Source organism: Impatiens glandulifera, chromosome 4 (genome assembly GCF_907164915.1).
Source record: "Impatiens glandulifera chromosome 4, dImpGla2.1, whole genome shotgun sequence".
Taxonomy (NCBI): Eukaryota; Viridiplantae; Streptophyta; class Magnoliopsida; order Ericales; family Balsaminaceae; genus Impatiens; species Impatiens glandulifera.
In genome coordinates, this window is record NC_061865.1 from 198856 (window position 1) to 221996 (window position 23141).

General features: G+C 35.6%; 5 protein-coding genes across 7 annotated transcripts; 3 read left to right on the forward strand and 2 right to left on the reverse strand.

The window, feature by feature from the left end:
- The first annotated feature begins 5282 nt into the window (after positions 1-5282).
- On the forward strand, positions 5283-6651 carry LOC124933683. Its single transcript, XM_047474125.1, has one exon. It carries the CDS (start codon positions 5283-5285, stop codon positions 6456-6458), a length of 1176 nt encoding a protein of 391 aa, XP_047330081.1. The 3' UTR covers positions 6459-6651.
- Positions 6652-6817: 166 nt separating this feature from the next.
- LOC124936715 (probable histone chaperone ASF1A) lies at positions 6818-8326 on the reverse strand. The gene is made up of 3 exons (XM_047477234.1): positions 7962-8326; positions 7499-7614; positions 6818-7369 (listed from the first exon to the last, which is right to left on the reverse strand). The coding sequence occupies exons 1-3, from the start codon at positions 8068-8070 to the stop codon at positions 6950-6952; spliced, it is 645 nt and encodes a 214-aa protein (XP_047333190.1). The 5' UTR covers positions 8071-8326; the 3' UTR covers positions 6818-6949.
- A 303-nt stretch (positions 8327-8629) lies between these two features.
- LOC124934190 lies at positions 8630-12683 on the forward strand. Of its 2 annotated transcripts, XM_047474684.1 has the most exons (11): positions 8631-9139; positions 9242-9319; positions 9661-9883; positions 10238-10341; positions 10490-10592; positions 10700-10800; positions 10931-11105; positions 11698-11868; positions 11956-12056; positions 12155-12243; positions 12338-12683. In XM_047474684.1, exons 1-10 carry the CDS (start codon positions 8819-8821, stop codon positions 12206-12208), a joined length of 1431 nt encoding a protein of 476 aa, XP_047330640.1. In that variant the 5' UTR covers positions 8631-8818; the 3' UTR covers positions 12209-12243; positions 12338-12683. The 2 variants fall into 2 exon arrangements, with proteins under 2 accessions (XP_047330639.1, XP_047330640.1); XM_047474683.1 differs by having other exon boundaries at positions 8630-9139; positions 9661-10341.
- Positions 12423-14366, reverse strand: LOC124934191 (probable serine/threonine-protein kinase WNK6). Its single transcript, XM_047474685.1, has 2 exons — positions 12985-14366; positions 12423-12549 (listed from the first exon to the last, which is right to left on the reverse strand). Exons 1-2 carry the CDS (start codon positions 14125-14127, stop codon positions 12517-12519), a joined length of 1176 nt encoding a protein of 391 aa, XP_047330641.1. The 5' UTR covers positions 14128-14366; the 3' UTR covers positions 12423-12516.
- A 585-nt stretch (positions 14367-14951) lies between these two features.
- LOC124934023 (glutamine--tRNA ligase, cytoplasmic) lies at positions 14952-22735 on the forward strand. 2 transcript variants are annotated; one of them, XM_047474480.1, is made up of 23 exons: positions 14955-15201; positions 15487-15537; positions 15607-15678; positions 16173-16272; positions 16572-16667; positions 17295-17356; positions 17470-17571; positions 17655-17747; positions 18414-18566; positions 18659-18714; positions 18984-19074; positions 19145-19231; positions 19440-19637; positions 19739-19837; positions 20624-20755; positions 20855-20991; positions 21078-21177; positions 21266-21361; positions 21493-21593; positions 21661-21766; positions 21836-21925; positions 22010-22139; positions 22401-22735. In XM_047474480.1, the coding sequence occupies exons 1-23, from the start codon at positions 15064-15066 to the stop codon at positions 22496-22498; spliced, it is 2388 nt and encodes a 795-aa protein (XP_047330436.1). In that variant the 5' UTR covers positions 14955-15063; the 3' UTR covers positions 22499-22735. The 2 variants fall into 2 exon arrangements, with proteins under 2 accessions (XP_047330435.1, XP_047330436.1); XM_047474479.1 differs by having other exon boundaries at positions 14952-15201; positions 20624-20991.
- Positions 22736-23141: the final 406 nt, after the last annotated feature.

Genomic DNA, 23141 nt, shown 5'->3' on the forward strand with positions numbered 1-23141 from the left:
GGGACCAAAAATTTATGTGGTAAGTAGAAATACTTCAGCATTGGTTGTGCCAAGAGTTGTATGAAAGAATCGATGGTCAAAACTAAGTTTCAACATACACCTACAACTAAGACAAACTGTAAATGTAAGATTAATGTAATTGTTCGGAATGGAGGGAAATATGTGATAACAAGTAGGGTCGGCCCATTGACTGTGCAAGATGTGCACTTGCACATGGCCACAAAAAATGTAGGGCCACCAAAAAAATTATTTACATATACATAAAAAAAATTAAATACATATATGATATATATTAAAAAAATGAGGCTCAATCCTAGGGCCGGCTAGCTAAACCCATCCACTCCAACACCACACACCAAAGCGGCAAGCACCCAATATGTGAATTGTGACCAGCCGAAGATTATCTCCAAAGTCCAACCCCGTCCTCTCTCCAAACTCCGACGTTCGACCATCGTCTCATCTCCTCAATTGTTGATAATCTCTACTTTTTGGATTTTAGCTTTAATCATTGCAATTTTAAAAATCAATTCATTATTCTTCCATCACAATTTATTTTATTGTCATTGTCATTTGTCAACTATGTTTATTAATGTGATGAAATTTGAAATGTTAGAATGACTCCTATAACTATAAGAAAGCATGAATCGGGTAGTTCCAAACGCAAAAGAATAAAGGAACGAGACAAATTTATTCAAAGTCAATCAGGAGTTATGGATAAATTTGTTTTCAATAAAGGGAACGAAACACAATGTTCAAGGGATATAGGGGTAGATGTAGATATTAATGTTGATGTAGAAGAAAATGTGGAGCAATCAATGGAGACTCAAACACCTTCTGAGAAAAATGTTGATATTGGCCTAGAAGAAAATATAGAGAATCAAATGGACGAACCTTTTGAAGTAGATATTGATGTTAATGTAGAAAAAACTATGGAGCCTGGTTTGGAAGGGAATGATGATATTCTCAACATTTTTTATCCTAAAAATTGGGATAATCTTGCTCCTAAATTGAGGGATTTATTGGTGAAAAAAGGTCCTCTAAGAGATGTGTTGACAGGAAAAGGTCCGAAAAATGGATCAAATAACATGCGTTCATATCTGAATTCTATACTATGCACTTATCAAATGGGTAGAAGCATCATCGAGATTGGCTTGTGTATTGTAAGGATTTTGACAGAGTATTCTGCTTCTGCTGTAAAGTCTTCAAGACCAAACGACAACTTTCTCAATTAGCACATGATGGAATAAGGGATTGGGGGCACATTTCTCATATATTGCTGCAACATTAACGAAGTTCAGACCATATAACTTTATACTTGATTTGGGTTGAGTTACGTGAACGACTAGAAACTAATCAAGTAATAGATAAAGTTTTGCATGATCAAATCAAATTAGAGACTGAACATTGGCGAAAGGTACTATAAAGATTGTTTGCAGTCGTGAAATATTAAGTTAAACAAAGCTTGGCGTTTCGTGGAACTAATGAGAAGATTTATGATGAAAGCAATGGAAATTTTATGGTTTTAGTTGAAATGGTTGTTGAATTGGATTCGACCTTAGGGAGCATTTACGAAGAAAACAAAATCATGAAATTCAGTTTCATTATCTCAATCACAAAATTCAAAACGAGTTGATACTCTTGATAGCTGCTAAAATAAAAGGTATAATCCTGAAAAGAATAAAAGAAGCCATTTGAAATAAATTCAATAAGCTTTACCATAAAATTTGCCTTGATTTTTTTTATCTTTTTGTTGTTGTGATCTTAATTGTTGGTATGCGTAGATATTTATTTATGATATTATGTTTGTAGTTTTGGTGTTTTTCTTTTTTTGGAGTACTTAGGGCCGCATTTGATATCTCGCACAAGGCCTTCAAACATATTAGACCGACACTGATAACAAGTGTATGTCTTGATCGTAACCAATAACTAAGCCCTGAGAAAATACGTCATATTAGATCCTATAAAGTAATAGACATAAATGTAAAATGAAGATTGGATACAAACGATGAAATTGTAATAACTATGGTAAAAACATATCAATCCCTTGTAGTGAAAGGTGGAGTGTATGATAACACGTGTTTCGATAAGAGAACATGTAGAAATTACATTACAAAGCACGAAAGTTAAGGTTAAGGAGTGGGGATGCTGAAGCACTCACTAATTATTTCTTAAGAATGAAAATTATGTATTCTAACTTTTTTTACTTGATTGATTTGGAGAAGGAATCTCGAATTAGAAACGTGTTTTGGGCAGATGAAAGGTGCATGATTGTCTATGAGTATTTCTCTGATGTTATCACTTTCTATACAATCAATTTGACAAATTGCTATGACATGCCATTTGCTTCATTTGTCGGGGTCAATCATCATGGTCAATCTATTTTACTTGGATGTGCCTTATTATCAAGTGAAGATTCACAGTCTTTCACTTGGTTATTCATAACTTGGTTAAAATGTATGTTTGATCGACCTCTAAATGCCATAATCACATACCAATGCCGGTCTATAGTAATTGCAATTGAGAATGTATTTCTCAAAACTCATCATCCTTTTTGTTTGTGGCATATCATGAAGAAACTTCCTACAATATTTGGAAGTCATGCTAAATATAAACTAATAAAGAAAATGTTGAAAACATTATATACAACTCCATTAATATTCAACAATGCGAAGACGATTGGATAAGACTAATAGAAATTATCAAATGGATATAATGACGGGTTGAATTCTTTATTTTTATAAAGATCTAAATGGATACATGTTTATGTAAAAAAGTAGTTTTGGGCAGAGATGTTCACATCTCGACAAAGTGAAAATATGAATGCCTTTTTTGATACGTGCAATATGATAGGGATTTATTGAGGATTATTGAGAAATAAAAAAGAAACTGGATTTTTAAATAATTAATTCTATTATACCAACTATAAGTGGTTATGCCTTTGAAAGACAATTCCAAAGTTTTTACATTCAACAGTTATTTAGGTTGGTTCAAGAACAAGTTAGAGGGATGTTGTTCTGCGACATCTCAATATTGGAAGAGGAAATGACAACTTAAATATTTCAAGTTAAGGAACACATTTTAAGGTTAATGGAAAACATTAAAAATATATTTTTTTACAAAGTGCACTATACCGAACTGGACTGCAATGTAAAATGTCAATGAATGTTTGAGTTCAGAGATATTTTTTGTATGCATATCATGACTTTGTTGAGAAAAATGAGGGTGAATGAGGTACCAATGTGTTATATCAAGGCACCAGTGACGTAAAGATATACAACGTGAGTATCAAACTATCACCAACATTTACGATTCATATATGTATATAGGGAATTTTTTTTTACAACCGTCTAACTCTCTTGGAGAAAAATCTAAAAAAAAATAATTGTTATTGCTCAACGACATAAAAGTCTTCGAGGAATATTTTTTTGTCTATGAATGATAACAATGGGAACAAATGCACAAAAGTATCTCCATCAACTTTGATACACTCTCTTGTCAAAATTAGAGTTCGATAACGACTACCAACAAAGAAGAAACAATCTTTTATTGAGAAAATCTCGAAAAAGTCGTCCTCGAGATCACGAAAAAATGTTTGATTGATTGCATTAATCTTTGTCCTAATTATTTAGAATGTTATTAAAGTTTTGTAAATGTGCAAAATCGGAACGTTTTCTCCCGGAAATGAAAACTTTCAAGAGAAAAACATCTAAAAAGTTTTCATTTTCGAGAAAAAACATGTAAACTTAATTACAGTTTTGATTAATTAAATAAATAATCAACAAAAATTATAATTTTTGAATTGAACTTGAACAAAATAATTAAATTTTTAGTGAGTGTTTAACTACCACCAATTAGTGAGAGAGAACTAATGTTTATATATTATATATATTATTATATAATGGATAGTAATTATATATAAAACAAAAGTTTAATAATATATATATATAGTTTTTGTTTTATTTTTTTTTTTGTTGAATTTAAATTTTATAAAATAAATTTTAATATTTTAATTAATAAATTGAATATTTTGATAGTTAAAAGAATATATAATATAATAATTGAATTTTGGATAATAAAAAAAATCACATCAAAAGTTTGATTTGATTGGTAAATAGATTAAATATACTTAAAATTATTAATTGCATAATACCCTATTATATAAGTTATAATTGAAAAACAAATAGAGTATTGTTTGTATAATTAAGTTATATTAATTAATTTATTGTATATTTTTGCTTTAATCACTTGGGTATTTTTAAGATTTTGTTAGATCTTCCAACTGAAATTTTTTTATAAAGGGATTATTCTCTTTACTTTAGAATGAAATATAGTTTTAGAAGATGAATGAATTTGAAGACCGTACGATAGGGGAAAGACAAGGGTTTCCCATATATTATTACTATTAGGAATAGGAATTCGGCCATTTTGTAATTAGTTATATTTTAATGATTAAATATTGAATATAAATTTCAAAATAGTTATGTTTTCTCTATATTTATAAAAATGTATTAGAATTTTTTTTTAAGGATAAAACCATATTAATATATACATAAAAGAAAAAGGATTTTTCTATATAAATAAATATAATATAAATTAATTAATTAGTACCCATGAAGTCAATAAAGTGAATAAACTTTAAAATAATTTTGGATCCTCTACCATCATCAAAAGAGAAGAAAGAAAAGCTCCCATATGATGATCCAAGCTTAGATGAGAGAGAGAGAGAGAGAAAAAGACGTTTGTTTGTTTGTTTTTACTGAAGAAGATCTGAGCTGCTGGATTGGATGATGGGGTCCCCGCCACCAGTCGGTGCCGCTTCCGATCTCGACCTCGGCGTATCATCATTTTCCTTATGATTCTTTCCTTTCATTGCCTGCCTGCCATGCCTTCCTTTCGCATAAATTAAGATTTATCATATGTATATTGACGGCCGCAAAGCTAATCAATTACATGATTTTTTGCTCCCTTTCATTCTCCTCACCTCACCCGGCCGGGACATAATTACGTACGCACCCATATATCCTATGAAACCATGAGCGATCGATCGAGCTAGCTAGCTAGCTAGCTTCTTCACGTTTTCACGCACATCCTTCCTCCATTAGATTTTGCTCAATTCTCATGTACACAACCAGTTATATAGCAAATTGTAATATTTTAATTAGTTGTTTGGAAAATACATATACCTGGGATTTATTATTGTATTGTATACATAACTGGGAGGGAGGGAGGGAGGGAGGGCTTTGATCCATTAATTAATTAATTAATTAATTAATCCCTCTAGAATGATGATGATGATGGAGCTTTCAAGTCGAACCAGTGCTAGGACCAGCTCCATCATGGTCGATGAATATTACGACGACAAGGACGTCGTTGATGACGATTCAATAATAATTACGTCCACCTCCCCAAGTCTTGAATTGGAAATACCCTTGGACCCAGTTGTTGGGCGATCTCACGATCACGATCATGAGCACGAACATGAATTCCGTTCCATGAACGCCTTGGAGATCTTGAGAGAAACAGTTCGCATCCTGCGCTTTAATTTCATGGGTTTCATAGGTATAACCGTGCTGCTTATATGCCCAGTGACGGCCATAATATTGTCAAATGTTCTGGTGGATTCCTCTGTAGCCAGGCGATTGAGTATAAGGCTGTTGTTGCTTGCCCAGAGCAGTGGACTCCCCATCAGGCATTTCATCAAGCAGTCCTGCTACAAGTTTGCAGAAACATCAATCTCCTCCGTCGTCTGCTTTCCGCTCAACCTCACCTTATCCCTCTTGTCTAAAGCTGCAGTTGTTTACTCCGTTGATTGTGCCTACTACAGAAAGAAGTTCGATTCCTTGAAATTTTACCTGATAATGGCAAAGATTTGGAGACGCCTCGCCTCTACCTACTTGTGGGTGTGTATGGTGATATCTGGCTGCCTCACATCCTTCATAATTCTGCTTGTAGCCGTCTGCAGTTTGTTCTCCGCAGTTGGGTTTGGGGCAGACGCTGTAGTTTATGTATCGATTGGACTGGGGCTTATCTTCTCAATAGTATTTGCAAATGCTCTTATAATTGGCAGCATTGCGGTGGTGATATCGGTGTTGGAGGATGTCTCTGGGCCAGAGGCTCTGCATGGGGCTAGCTTGCTGATAAGAGGACAGACTCAGGTGGGTCTTTTGATATTTCTCGGATCCACCATGGGGATGGCCTTTGTCGAAGGATTGTTCGAGCACAGAGTCAAGACGCTTAGCAGCAGCAGTTTTGATGCAGCTTCCTCAAGAATATGGGAAGCCCCTCTTCTGGCAGTAATGTATTCATTTGTGGTGCTTGTTGATTATATGAACAACGCCGTTTTCTACTTCAGCTGTAAGTCTTATCGGATGGAGAATTCCCCCACTGGGGAATGCCGCCATTCCTCCTTGGAGGCCATGGCCATTTCTTCACCCTTCTCTGACTCAGAGCAGCATTAACCAATTATTACTATTCATTTTATATCACCAACCAAAAGAAGGAGAAGAAGAAAAACAAGAAGAAGCTACAGAGAAACTGCAGGTTAACAAATTTCCTTCTTTTTTTTTCTTGTATGTATATATGTATGCCTACTTCTTATTCTCTTATAATTAGCTAGCTAGTTTTTTTTCTTAGCCAGTACTGAGTTTTTCCTTTTTCTTTTCAATTATAGCGTGTTGTTCTTTCTCCATTCAATACTATCAATTTTTCATTTGAGGATTTTTATATTCACATTTGCTACATACCCGGTTCTATTTTAATCCTACTTCTGATTTTACTATCACATATAAGTTATATAAAGGTAAACTACATAGCAGTATCAAAACAGTTCTAAAAACCTCTCCCATATATCAAGATCAAAACAGAACTAAAAACTACTTCAAACTATAGCCATCACCATCGTCGTCAACCTGACAAACAACAAAAGGGGGAGAAAGGAGCAAAACCAGCTTTATAGGGAGGCGGCTTGACTCGACTCTAGTTGTTCTTGCACATCATTTTGGCGAACTGGGGAAGGCAGTGGCGGTGGTTGATCTCCATTTTCAGCATCATTCACTTGGGTGGTAGTAGTAAAATCATTGGGTGGTGAAGGAGGAGGCAGTTGATCTTCATTTTCTTCTTCATTGTTTTCGGGATGGAAATTGATAGGGAATTTAGTAACTCGGGGTTTATCTGCCAAGATATTTCTTTGAACCCTATCGATTAAGACCTTTTGGGGAGGCTCCTCTCTAAGTTGTTCATCATCATAATCATTGTTGACATAGTATCCCACCCTTATAAATTCTTGACCCAGATATGAGCATGTCAATAGCAATACAGTTACACCAATGATGTCCTCTTCACGGATTTTTGATGAGTCTGGAGGGTCAGCCTGCAGCATGCAATCAAGAACCAGAGGGAGGAAGTAAATAATCAAATATAATAAACCAGGCCAGGCCAGGCCAGGCCACCTTGCTTCTTCTTCTTCTTCTGTACATTAATCACAAATTTATTATTGTACCTCAAATACAAAGCGGTAATTGCCTACATTTACAGGCCCAACAAGCACACTTTCTAGAAGTTGATCTGAATTCTCATCCTCAGCTGATCCTACATAAATAAGCTTCCATTCCAAATCTGTAGCCAAAATAGAAATAAACAGGACTGAACTTTGCAGGGTTTCACATAACATCATAGGGCACAATTCAAGTTAGTTACATAAAAACTGAAAGATCTGATCAGCTAACGAAAACAAAACGGTGAAATTATACAAAAGAGTATAAACCAGGAAGGATACACCCCACCCCCATACCAAATTATCCCAAGTCTCAAACTTTAATAACACAAAATCACACACACAGACACAAATATGTATCTTATATTTTTCTCAACCCTTATGCAAAAAAATCAAGTTAAGGATAAAAAGTATGAAGGTTTGAAGGACTCGGGGTAAATGAAATTAGGTAGCAGAAGTAGTATAATACCATCTTTGAGGGGGATCAGGCACTCGTAGGATATTTCGAATTGAAAAGGGTGGAGGAACGGCGCCGGATTGTCAAGTACGGTGACATTCGTAATATTTACTGCACTCATCGCCGCCGTCAATAAGCAGAATTGCACCACCACCAGCAGCAGCAGCAGCAGCAGCAACAGCAACAGCAAAGAGACAAACAACAAAATAAAATAAATAAAAAACCTACAATCCCCCAGAACCGTCAAGCCCTAAGATTGGATCTAGATAGAGATAGATATGCGATTCTTTCTACCGCAAATATGCGTTTGCGACAGATAAGACTCTCTGCACCTTGGCGGGAGATTTTTAACAATTTGGGAATGAAATGAAATGAAATTGAAAACCCCCCGTGGATGAACTGAGTTGAGTACTTGACGACAGACATGTAAACCTAGTCATTTTGTTTTTTTTATTAATTCATTCTTTTATTTCTTAATTCAAACAGCAAATAAGGATTATTATTATTATTATTATTATTATTATTATTATTATTATTATTATTATTAAATTGGTGTAGAAAAAAAAAAAGAGTCGATTTAAAAAAAAGATGAATATAAAGGACATATTTATAATATTTTGGAAAATCTTGGAGTAAATATGCATTTTAAGCCATACAAATATGTGTTCGGCACCGAGCCACAACCGGCGACCGCTTCTCAATTCTTCTTTTTCTTCTTCTTCTTCTTATTATTATTTGTGTTTAATTTCCAGTTTACATACAACAATTATTCGTGTTTGTTTCACTCACTCCTCCTCCTCCCTCCGTAGATTCTCTTCTCTTTTCTTTCGCTCACAGAATCTGATTCTGTAAGATTTGGGAAGGCCAAAATGGCATCTTCGATGATGCTTCACTCCGACTTGCGTTCGGCCATACAGATCGCCTCAACATTTGGCCGCTTCACCTTCAACCGCCATCAACGTCTTCTTCTTCTTCTTCCTTCACGCCACCCTTCCATCTGGTCTCCCATCAAATCGACACTTCCAACTGCCAGGTCTATCTCGATTGCTGGGAATGAAAATGGGACCTCCACATCTGATCAAAAGGTATCAAACAAGCCTCCCGTTTGTACAGCAGACGAGCTCCATTTCGTTTCCCTCTCCAACTCAGATTGGAGGCTCGCTCTATGGCGCTATATTCCTCCTCCTCAGGTCCCTCTCTCTCCGTCTCTTCCTAGATTTCTCTTCTCCGATCCAAAAAAGAAAAGAAAAAAAAGAATTTGATGTCGTCGGTCGTCGTCGTTTGCTGTGCAGGCTCCTCTTAGGAATCGTCCATTGTTGCTATTGTCCGGTGTGGCGACTAATGCTATCGGATATGATCTTTCTCCTGAGGTAGTATAGTAACTTCACATCCCACCTGCCACTACTTCCTTTACTTAATAATGAAGATCCTTCCTGATGGAATTGTCAATCATCCTTTTTATCAATAATATGTACTGGTGTCTTTACCTCACACTTTCTTATACGGCTTTCATTTGTCATCATCTATCTCTATGCACTCTCAATCTTTAGAGTTGAGAGTATCAAATTTCAATAAGCTGGTTTAGCTCGTCTTATTTCCACCTTCTTTCTAACTTAATTGGAACAGATTCTTTTGTCATTTCGGAAACTTAAATTATTGTGCATGGTGGAGAGACTCCAATTCTAGCTTTTCTTTTCTCCTTGTCTTGCAGTCTTCCTTTGCTCGTTACATGTGTGGGCAAGGATTTGATACATGGATTCTTGAAGTGCGAGGTGCTGGATTGAGCATGGAGCAACCAAATTCTAATGAAATTGAGCAATCTGCCCATAAAATATCTGAAGAAATGGAAGCTACTGCTGAGGAAGGTGCTACGAAAGGAGTTGCTTTTCAAGAAAAGGACTCAGCTGATACCTCCAATGATCTGTCTATGTCAGGTACCTCTATAATTGAAGGACATCCCAGTGGGTTACCAACAGTATGGGATGAATCTGAACTAGTTTCAAAATTGACTGAAACTTTTATGAGATTGTCAGAAAGACTATCTGGCTTTCTGAGTGATAGCCAGTCAAAAATTATGTCAACAAAGTTTTTGGATCAATTATCACGTCTTTTAGATGATTCCTTTTTGTTTGAGCGGTTCAATGAAATAAGAGGCAATATCTCAATCTTGTTGGAAGCGAGGGAAAATTCTGCTGTTTCTAGCCAAATCAAGGATTTGAGTAAAAAACTTGTAAATATTCTTGAAGAAAGTCAACTTTCTGTCTCACCTCAGATCTTTAATTTGCAAGACCGTTTTTTCTCAACAATTGAAGATTTCCAGAAGCAGTTAGACTTGATTGTCAAGTATGATTGGGATTTTGATTGCTATCTGGAAGAAGATGTCCCCACTGCGGTAAGGTGACTTTTTTCTTTCATTTACCCTAGTGAAATCTGCTCTTTTTCAATTGACTATCATTTCACTATGTTGCTTGATGCATCATCTGCCATAGCCTGATTTACTAATGCATTAAAGAAATATGCACTTGGTTGTTATGTTTTAGATGGAATACATAAGAGCACATAGTCAGTCCAAGGATGGAAAATTGTTTGCAATTGGACACTCAATGGGGGGTATCTTGCTGTATGCCATGCTATCACGATTTGGTAAGAAGATACTGCCTTATTCAAATTTATTATCCATTGTTGCTGCATATATCTAATTATTCTTCTTTCTTTGGTTATTGTTATAATACGTGCTTCACTTATAACAGGGTCAGATGGAAAAGACCCTAAATTGGCAGCTGTTGTTACTTTGGCATCATCGCTTGACTATACATCTTCAAGTTCATCACTCAAGCTGCTTCTTCCCCTTGTAAGTTGACAAAGATCCAGTGAGGAATGAGCGAAATCTTCTGCTATTTTGTGGTTATTTGACTTGTTGTTGCAAGTTATGAACAATTTTTTGTGAGAATTTCGGATATGAGGAGTATTTTTCTATGTAGGTTGATCCTGCTCAGGCTCTCAATGTCCCTGGTATTCCTCTAGGGGCAATGTTATCAGCAGCTTATCCTCTTACATCACGCCCTCCATTTGTGTTATCTTGGCTTAATGATCTGATATCAGCACAAGACATGATGCACCCAGAGTTGTTAAGGAAGCTTGTGCTAAACAACTTCTGTGAGTAAAACCAGAAGATGGTCATATTTTTTCTATGTTGCTTGACTGAAGTTTCGTTTGTAGCATGTGTCTTACTTTACACTATATAAGTATGTATTGTTATACTAGGTGTTGAAGATGGGAAACTTTTATTCTATCCAGGCTCTTTCAGGGTAAGGTTTGGAGAGAAGGGGAAACATTTTATTTCCCAAGAGCTTTGTGGTGGAAATTGAAAAGTGGTTGATGTGATTAAGAGTTAGCTGTTCTTTCAAAATTGTACATTAAAGAATTGTTAACGAATTTGGAGTGTCAAGCTCCTAAAGATATGATAATTGGAGTTAACTGCAAATTCTCGTTTTGGTTGTGAACTTCTTGCATCTATGACATTTAGACCATTTTCAAAGCATATTTCGGAGACATTTGTGTTTATATTGGTTTTTCAACTTAGGACATGATACATGACATACCGGCACAGGGATTCTCTTTGGGGGTGCATAATTAAGACAATTTGATTCTAGGTTAGGGTCTTGTGTGTGGGATAATATAAAGTTATGTTTTCTTGTACATTGTTTGATTTCATTTATTTAACAGGAGTTCTGATGGAAAATGGCAGGTACAGTCCCAGCTAAAGTAATATTGCAGTTAACGACAGCTTTCCGAGAGGGTGGACTTTGCGATAGAAGTGGTAAATTTTTCTACAACGATCATCTGAGCAAAAGTAATGTTCCTGTCCTAGCACTAGCTGGAGACCGAGACTTAATTTGCCCACCTAAAGCTGTGCATGGTATATGAATATATTATTAAAGAAGTTTGGGTTTTCCTCTATTTTGTGGCTCAGTAGTATTATTACATTATTGTTGTTGTTAAATAGAAACTGTGAAGCTGATCCCGGAGAAGTTAGGCAGCTATAAAGAATTTGGAGAGGCAGATGGTCCCCATTATGCACATTACGACTTAGTTGGCGGACGACTGGTGAGAAGATATTTGAAAGCTCCTTAATCCTTTGAACTAGTCAGGTATCTGCAGTAGTAAACATGATCAATAGATATTCGTGGTTTTATTTAATGCAGGCTGTTGAACAAGTATATCCCTGTATAATTGAATTTCTTACTCGCCACGACTGAAAAAGAACTCCCCCCGGGTAGAGGAAGGAAGCAAGGTATCCATCCTGTCGTTTCTTTTTCATAGCTTCTTCCTCACCCAAAAAGTAAATATATAAATAAATCATTTGTGTCTGCTTCTATTTTATTCAGTTGTGCTTGCTTTCCGAACAAATGAATATAGAGGGAGGATGTAGATTTACTACTTGTTGACTGCAAGAAGAAAATGACGGGGATGGATAATGAAGCTTCAAAAGGATATGTGACATTTACTTAACTTTTGTACATGAAGAAGAAGAAGATGTTTCCCATTCCTCCTCTTCTTTGGGTTATTATTGTTGTTTATAGTTTGTGGCTATGTGCATCTGGAACAAGACAAAAAAAAATATAAATATATATATATACTAGTTTCATGATTCTTGTAACTTAAACAAACAATTGTACATGTACGAGACAATTGAGAATGAATTAATTGCATATGGTTCGGTTCAAAACAGTACAGAGATGGCAAGACTGTTTATTTAGTTTTTAATTTATGAAACAAACCAGGTTTTCCTGACTCAATCCAGACAGTTGCTGCTTAAAATACAGAAATTGGTGTAATATATAACTGTTTAATGTGAATCAATGAATAAATTATATGAAGAAAACAAAATATACAGTAAGGGCAGAACAATTGGGAAGGCATTAAAATGTGGCCAAAGATAAGTAAGGTATATATATATATATATATAAAAAGAAATAGTTAAGTAGTGAATTTAAAAGGCAAGAACTGGTTTGGCATTGGCTGGGCGCCTTACACTAGCAATCACTCTATCCATGAGCTCTGCAATCAAGGCTACATCTTCAACCGCCAATCCCAGATCATCAACCATCTCACCAGCCACAGACACAGTTGTATCAGCAGACAGATCAAACATGAATTCTATCTTCTTCTTAGCCTCCTCTCCTCCATCATTCAACAATTGCTGCTGCTGCTCGATGAGCAGCAATCTTAGCAATATTACATTTTCACTACTCCCCTGCTCTCCACTTAATTTGAACTCCTTCTTCTCATTCGAACACCTGTATTCACATTCTGAAAGGGGACATATTTCACATGAAAATAATGCATCTTTCAACAACTCTTCCACTCTTGTCCTCCTCCTTGTACAGCAAATGCACCTCTCTATGAATTCCTTAACCAGGATGTTTCCCACTTTCTTCAAAGACTCCGGTTTACTGCCCCAACCTATTTTCCTCCCGTAAACCACCTCCCACGATCCATCATCTTTACATTCACTAAACGGTATTTCACAGGTAACTAACTCCAGAATACACAAACCAAATGAATAGATATCCATCAAGAATTTATCGTTATTACATGCCGCCTCCTCTTCCTCCTCCTGCTTCTTCTTCTTCTTCTGTGTCACTGCTGTTGCAAGCCCAATTGCCCCTATTTTCACTTCTCCAGTGTTTCCATTGATGAAAACGTTATCACAATTCAAATCACCATGAATTACAGCCGGATTGTGACTATGAAGATAAAGCAATCCCACAAGAATCTGCTTACCCCAATTCTTAACAGCTGTTAAATCGACTCCCTTGTGCTTCTTGCGAAATTGTCTCAGTGTTCCTGAACTGAAGGCCTCAGCCACGATGTTAATAACTCCACTCTGGCGATCCAGCCAGGAGGCCCGAGTTTTAAGGATGTTGGGATGCTTTAAGGATTTCAAAGTCTGAAGCTCCACAGAAATCCTGGCTTCCAGATCATCGAGAAATTTTTCCTCCATTGTAGATTTGTCCATCTTAACTTTGCTCCAGTCCACCTCTTTTCCGGCGACAGTATCAAATCCTCTGTAGACCACCTTTGCTGCCTCTGTCCCAATGCTTAAAACTTGGTCGTACCTAATGAACCGACCCGTGGGTGATTTCTCCGCAATATCGGAATCGTCCAGATCCATGGAAATAGAAAAAAAAGTAGCAAACTTTTGGTGAATGAACCAGAAAACCTTAATCAAAGAAGTTGAAAAAAATTTAATATGAATGAGTACATCAAAGAAGTTGATGTTCAAAAAAGGCTTCACGAGATATGAGAAAATAATCAATGGCGGATGTTGTGAAGATTGATAATGAACGAAACCCTAAAAGCGACATAGTTTGTTTTCACAGTGCAATTAGGAGAAAGCAGATTATTATAGACTCCTCGTTAGCGGCCGTGTTATGCATATATTTATATATATATAACTCTGAAGATATATAATATATTATATATAGACCGAAAGAGTTGTTGACATTTGTTATTTTATATATTTTTATTATTATATAATTATATTTTGATGAACAAAGTCATAATACTTTTTATTTATTTATTTTTTCCCAAAGATTCAGAATTTCATATACACGTGAGCAGGGCCGACCTTTATATAATAGGCGGAAGAGGAGGAGGATGATGATGATTAGGCCGGCCACCAAGTTATTATTAATATATAATATTAGCCCTATCACCACCGCTCCTCAAAGGGCCCAAGACAAGACAAGCCAAGCCCACAATGAAAAATCCCCAGGGGCCATAAATCCCATTTCTCAAACAAATCATGATCGGGTTCGGGTATATATTATTATCCGGACAGTAAACCCGTCTTCCGGGCCGATCCGGATCTTAGGTATTTGGATTGGGCTTTACACCCAGGTCTGACTATTATTATTATTATTATTATTAGCGTTTAAGACTAGGTAAGCGTTGTTGAGTAATAAAAAAAAATATACGCCGAAATCTTCTTCTTCTTCTTCTTGAGACTCAATCAATCTTTTGAAGAAGTGTACCGCTAGCTAGGGTTTGAGTATTGTTTTCCTTCCTTGTTAATTGTAACAGTACGCTTGTAGAGAAGCAGACAACGATGGGAGGGAAGGATAAGAGTGACCAGGACAACAAGCTTCTCGACCTGTTCATCAGTATCGGTTTGGATGAAAGGACAGCAAAGAACACCCTTTCTAATAATAAGGTTACGGCCAACCTTACCGCCGTCATTCACGAGGTACTTCTCAATCTTCCATTCTCGACCTCAGATTGTTGCATGTCTTCAATAGAATCACACTAATAATAACACCCTTTCCGAAATTAAAAACACCGGGTCTTCTGAGTTTTGCATGTAAGGTCTAAATCACCCTCCTTAGCATTTTAGAAGAAGATCATTCTAGTGCCTGCCTTCAATGTATTTAATTGGTCAAATTGACGAATTTAAAGTTTGAAATTGAAATATCCTTGTTTGATCTCTTTGACAAATAGGGAGACTTATTGATAATCCTTTTTACCTCTTTAGGCAGCTGTCATACAAGGTTGCGATCGTTCTGTTGGAAATCTTCTCTACACGGTAAGACTTAGCTAGTAAGAAATAATTATTTCATTATCTAATCTCTCACTTCTGATGTTAATGCGGCAGGTTGCTACTAAGTTCCCTCCAAATGCTCTTGTTCATCGGCCTACCCTTCTGCAATACATTGTTTCACTTAAGGTCCTGAAATATATTTTTTTTAAACTTTTTTGTTAATTGAGAAAGAAGCAAGAGTTTGTTTGATCTTATGAGTTATTTGATTATTTTAAATAAACATCCTTTATCGCATCACCTATCTCTTCAACCATCAAATCACACAATTCATCAATCAAAATACCCTTACTTTATTTTCTTAACTAAATTTTAAATACAAAAAGACTTTCTAATAATTTTACCGAAATAATCTCAAATACCCCACTTTTTTGGAACTCATGGCTTTGGCGGACATGAATTCTTGCGCTCTAACACACTGAGCTAATTGAGTCTTTAAATTACCCACTTTTTCATCAAACAAGATTTTGATTTCATATCCTAGAAATTTTCAAATACCCCATGTCAAACAAGCTCCAATTCTTTTACTTTTTCTCATTGTTTCCGAGTATTTTGTTTAAAAGTGGATTACTTACATGAGTGTCAGTGTTGAAGTATTTCATATAAAACTGTATCTTATGCAGATTAAAACTCCAGCCCAGTTAGATGCGGCTTTCTCCTTCTTTCTTAATACTGGGGCAGAAGATTTTAAAATTAAGGATTTCGAAGAGGCTTGTGGTGTTGGTATGTTTATTTATCTAAGGATCATTTGGTAGAGTATTTAGGTTGGTAGAATTATCTAAGGAATATGTAGAACTAAATAGAGAATGAAATTCATGAATATGCCCCTGTACAGAAATCAAAGGTAATGATTATTTTTAACTATACATTATTAATGATATTTTCTCTCTAAGGTAATGATTATTTTTGTTGTTTTCTATTAGTAAATGATAATATCCCTCACCTTGTTCATTAACATCGATTTTTGCTTCATATGTCTAGTTTTTAATGAAATCCTGGTTCAACCTTCCTTTTGCAAACAGGGATTGAAGTCTCTGCAGAAGATACCGAACGTCTTGTCAAAGAAGTCTTTGAAGAGTATAAGACTACAATTTTGGAGTTACGCTATAAGACGAATGGTTGGGTTTGATTCCTTTGAATAAATCTATTTTGTTATTCATTGTTTCTAAGTTGCAAAATGAACAAACAAAGTATTGACACTTATATATGTACTGTACCCTTTTCTCCTTATGGTATTACATGTTTAGCTTAAGAGTGGTGAGCTTCTACTAAATATTACAAGCATACTAAAGAGTTCAGATTAATTGTTGTAAAGTATTTTCAGACTTGATGTTTGTGATGAATAGAAAGTGTGAAGTACTTAGGGGAAAATTGCCACTGTTAGAAATTGCTGCAAAATTTTACATTTTAAATAATTAGTTGAACATGAAAAATATCTACAAATGCTATGGTAAATGCATAGGTGCTTACTAAAAACTACCTCAGCACTGTATATGTGCTTCCTAGACAAACTGTTGCTTGGTTAAAAAATCACATTCTGTAATCTACAATAGGTTGAAAATGAATTCTCTCGAAGCTTCTGATTATTTGGTAATCTTCAAGAAATTACTAAATAAACTTTAAAAAAATAGAAATTAGATTGGTTTACATTCTTGCATGGGGTAGCTCGTCAACTATGTAATTATAATTTAAACAACTTTAACTCCAGGCTTCTGCTGAACCATACCTCTATTGATATTTTATAGTTGGTGAGCTATTTGGCCATGTGCGGAAGAGGCAGCCATGGGCAGATCCAAAACTTGTTAAGGTAAACTGTTAGTTTCAGTGGAACATTGATGATATGAGTTAATATTATTATAGGTAACATAGACAGAAGTGTCTTCATTATGAAATCATCTTTTCCCATTTAAATCCTTGCAGCAACTCATTGATGCCAAGATATTTGAGCTGCTTGGTGAAAAAACTGCTGCAGATAATGAAAAACCCACTAAGAAGAAGAAAGAAAAGCCTGCAAAAGTTGAGGTACCTATGACCTCAGGTTAGCTTATTCACCACGGAACACTCTGGGAACAGTTTATCATCCTTTATTCTATTCTTTCATATAGGAGTCTACAGCTGCCACAGATGAACCAGCCAAACCAACTGAAGAAGAAATCAATCCCTTTTTGATATTCCCTTCTCCAGAGGATAACTTTAAGGTGTTCAACTAATTACTTGCACAGCTTTGCTTAGTTTGCTTTAAGGTGTTCAACTAATTACTTTGCTTAGTTTTATTCTGTCTAATTATTTGCATCAACTATCTGTTACCTTCTAAAACAAGTCTTGCATGGTGCTCATGTTAAATCGAGTGTACCGCTAGACAAGTATCTGATATGTACTAGTTATTTATGTGTAGGCTTTGTTTAATTTTATTTATCTTGATCTTAGTTGTAAGAAATGAATGTGAATGTAGGCTTTTGAACAGAACATATTCCGTTTTATTATTTACATTAAAAAAATCCTCAACCTTATAATGTTTAGGCATGGTGCTCATGTTAATATGTACGTAGTTATAATGTGTAGGCGTTGCTGAATTTTATTTATCATAGTTTATGATATAGGAAATGAATATATGTTTGTATTTAGGCAACATGTCAAGAGTCCTATCAAATAGAATATATGCTCTCTAATGGTTTGAATCAATTATCCATGACCACTTTCTTATACTATTGTATTGAGGATTACGAAGTAGGCTAAGAAAAATAATTTTAAATAAGCATGCAGGTTTTTTTGTGTGTATATCCGTGTTTAAACTGATTCCATTGTTGACAAGTATGACAGGTATCTAATACAATATCATAGCTGCTGAACTGTAATTTTTTCAGGTGCATACTGAAGTATTTTTTAGCAATGGGCCAGTGCTAAGGTGCTGTAACACAAGGGAAATACTTGAAAAGCACTTGACATTTACCGATAGGAAAGTATTTACACGCTTCCCTCCAGAGCCAAATGGCTATTTACATATTGGTCATGCAAAGGTAATTATTGTATTAATTATCATATTTCTCCTTAACCTTTCAACACAAAGCATTCTAGGTATATTTATTTTTTACGAACTATCCTTGTACAGGCTATGTTTGTTGATTTTGGTCTGGCTAAAGAACGGAATGGGGGTTGCTATCTGAGGTTAGGTTATCTGTCTATCCTTATCCCTATAAACAAAAGTTGTTCTCTGAGTAGTATTGAAACAATGCATGTGCTTAGAAAAAAGGTGATTTTCATCTGACACAATGCTTTACTTTTTGTATCTTTAAGTCACAGGAGACCTTTTGTCTTTTATTAAACACCTAGAAGACTTAGTATTACATAATAACTTGTGCATTAGGTATTTACTATTTAGTTTAAGTACAGTTGCTTTTGTTGCTGGATATCTATTAGACTTTGTGATTGTTTAGGTTTGATGACACAAACCCAGAGGCTGAAAAGAAGGAATATATCGATCATATTGAGGAGATTGTAAAATGGATGGGATGGGAGCCCTTCAAGGTAATTTTTTGATTTGTGAAAGTATCACTTATATTTTCCATATGGTTTTGATAATTATAAATATCTGCAGATTACTTATACAAGTGATTATTTCCAAGAACTTTATGAACTGGCAGTGGAACTGATACGAAGGGGTCATGCCTATGTTGACCATCAGGTTTTCTTTTATACTGTTTTCAGTTAACTATAGTTATTTCTCTAGAATGGTTGTATGCCACATTTTACTTTTCTTTCCTAAACAATGCTGCTTCAGTGAATTACCTCCCCCCTTCCTATAAAAAAGAAAACCACCAGCCATTTCTGTGTCTCCCACAGTAGGAAAACCAAGAGAAATAGAAAAACCCTGACCTCTGCTATTCATCCAGACACCAGAGGAGATAAAGGAGTATAGGGAGAAAAAGATGAACAGCCCTTGGAGGGATAGACCAAAAGAAGAATCACTGAGACTGTTTGAGGAGATGAGGCAGGGCAGGATCGACGAAGGAAAAGCAACACTTAGAATGAAACAGGACATGCAAAGTGATAACTTTAACATGTATGACCTCATTGCATACCGTATCAAGGCAAGTGTAAAGTGGTTATCTTCTCTTCTTTTCTCTAATTTTGAAGGGTTTCTTTAACATGTATGACCTATGCTAACATGATTTGGCATTTTGTTGTACAGTTTACTCCACATCCACATGCAGGAGACAAATGGTGCATCTATCCAAGTTACGACTATGCTCATTGTATTGTTGATTCCCTTGAGAATATTACACATTCGGTATGTTTATTTTCACTTTGATTTTTTATCTACTTTTGTTTTTTTCTTCGGGGGAGGGGGGAAAGGAAAATCCTTTTATTAATAAAACATCTTAAAGTGTTTAATGAGTGGCTCTCAACACATAGACTTCATTCATCATACAACACAATTTTCAAAACCAGAACTAAACACATCTTGTAGTACAGAATCTCACATACTGCTAATTATGGCACTAGAGGTTTAGTGCAATCCATTCCCCATTCCAAACAAAGGAACCAGTTATTGAGTGATCTTTTGAATCTTCCCCAATTCTGACTTAGGATATGCAGCTTGAAAACACCTCTTTTCAGACTTGATCTTCATCCTTTCCGATATTTTCCTGAAAATCTCATAGATTGTAGCTCCAAGAGAAAGCATTTAAAGACACTTGAGAATATATTCTTTCACTCAGATTTCTGAATGATCCAATCCTTGATGTTGCACCAACTTCTTGGGAAATTAGCTTCCATCATACACCCTATTATCTTTGTTCCATATCTTTTATGAGAAGATGCATTCAAAGAATAGATGCTTGTGTGTTTCATTTCACTTATCACATAATGGGCATAATAGATATGAATTGACCTTGGAGCCGTTTTACTTGACAAAATCACTTTATGCCACTTAACAACCTCTCCTCTTGTTCTAATTTCTTCCATTGTATATCTACTTTTTCTTATTATAATGTTTTAATATATATTCTTGCCAATTGTTGGAATCTCATATTGTGCACTTTTAACAAAACAACAATATGTGACTGTTGTGCAGCTTTGTACACTTGAGTTTGAGACACGTCGTGCTTCCTATTACTGGCTGCTGCATGCACTAGGACTTTATCAACCCTTTGTATGGGAATACTCACGCTTGAACATAACACATACAGTGATGTCAAAGCGCAAGGTGAGCAAAGCAAATACATTTAAATTTCGTTTTTTCTTCCTTCCTTTAAACATCATGCAACATTATATATCTGTGCCTTGGTTTTATATGATGTTCCAGTTAAACCGTCTGGTGACGGAGAAGTGGGTTGATGGCTGGGATGATCCTCGGTTGATGACATTGGCTGGATTGAAACGTAGAGGCGTTACCTCAACAGCAATTAATGCTTTTGTTCGAGGAATTGGAATTACTAGAAGGTTGGATTATGCAGAATCTTGTGTGTATAAAAATAAATCCAATTGATTTAATGCCTTAATTGACACCCCAATTGACTTGTCTGCAGTGACTCTAGTTTGATACGGCTTGACCGCCTTGAGTATCACATAAGGGAAGAACTAAATAAAACTGCATCTCGCGCAATGGTTGTGTTAAATCCCCTGAAGGTAGCCTCCTAGTCCAGTGTATCTTTTGCAACTTATTTTGCACATTCATTGTTGATATTTGACAAGGCAAATAATTCTCTACTTGCAGGTTGTTATTACCAACTTGGAAACTGGGTCCATATTGGATCTTGATGCAAAGAAATGGCCTGATGCCCAAGAAGACGATGCATCTTCTTTTTACAAGGTAGTTCGTCTAAATTTAATCTTGTTGTATTCTGTAATTGTGGTGTTCATGTGCTGCTTAGGATTTTCTCGTAGCAATATTTTCCTTGTCCCTTTTTACTTTCCTTCTGATTCTCTGAAATCCTCTTGTAGGTCCCATTTTCCAATGTTGTCTACATTGAGCAGAGTGATTTCAGGATGAAAGATTCTAAAGATTTCTATGGCCTTGCTCCTAACAAATCTGCTATGCTGAGGTGTGCAATTTTATTTTTCCTTGATTTGTATTACATTGTAAAAATTGTAATCATAATCCCTGTGCAGATACGCATTTCCGATTAAGTGCACTGAAGTAATTCTCGGGGATGACAACGAAACTGTAGTTGAAGTACGGGCAGAGTATGATCCTGCAAAGAAAACAAAACCAAAGGTTATTTTCTTAAAACTGTTTGTTTATTTTTAGTGTAAAAATTTGAATGGTTAACAAAATTTTGTTCAGGGGGTTCTTCATTGGGTTGCTGAAGCATCTCCTGGAGTGAAGCCTCTAAGTGTTGAAGTGAGAGTTTTTGAGAAACTGTTTATGTCTGAGGTCAGTTGAAGAAGAACTACACGTGAGATTCTGGTATTAATGAAAATCGTAACTGATAGTGTTTGTGGTATTAATTTTAATCAGAATCCGGCTGAAGTTGAAGATTGGCTTGGTGATTTGAATCCTAATTCAAAGGTAGTTGTTCCAGCTGCCTATACAGTACCTTGTCTAAAAAATGCAGCAGTGGGTGATACATTCCAATTTGAAAGGCTTGGTAAGTTGCTGACATCTTATTATTTATATAGCTTCTTTTTTAGTGGTAGAGCAAGTGTGTTGCATTGCTTTTGCCCAGCTGTGGGTGATACATTTCAATTTACATTCTATATCTGCATCTTTATATTGATTGTTGTTTCTAGTTGATATTTGAGTTGCATTTATCTTTTCAGCTGTTTTAGATGATAGTGTTTGCAGCAGGTTACTACTACTACCACTACTACTAAAGTTTGTACAACAAAACCAAAATATCTTTTTGCAGGTTATTATGTTGTTGACAAGGACTCCACGCCAGAAAAGCTTGTGTTCAATCGGACAGTCACTTTACGAGACAGTTATGGTGGCAAGGGTGGGAAGTAAGTCGTAGGTGTGTGTGTGTGTCTGTCTTGTCTGTTGAAATATATGGGATATGAATATCCTTTTCTTTTCTTTATATTTACACTATTTTAGTGATAATTAGAAAGTGTAAGTAAATCTGGAAGACATATTTCGTTTTATGGGGGGGTTGTTTTCTCTTGCTTGCTTGCTTGCTTGCTTGCTGACTGACTTTTAAGATTTTATCATCCATCATCAAATATATTTATTTTGTTTTGTTCAGTTTCTTAATTTTACATGGGCCTTTGATCAAGTTTAAATCTTTGCTTTCATCTGCTTCATGTTCTCCATTCATTGAGATTTGTTGTTGAAATGAGTTATTAAGAAGAGTATGTAATTAAGAGGTCAATATTGAGTGTGTTAAGTTATATAGATGATCCTGGATGTTTTTAAAAATAGAAAATTTATATATAGAGGGAAAGAGTATAAATGGGAGGAAGAGCGGCAAAAAATCTCCTTTTTCCTTGGGTTGGTGTAGTAGTTTGATGATGGCATGCATTAATGGAGGCCAGAAATAAGATATTTTTGGTCCTCATCTTCCTTGGTTGAAGAGTTTTAGGTTATCAGCATGCTCCGGCGGCGCAGCATCTAGGTTTCCTAAGGTAGACTTTTCTCTTACGAACCAATC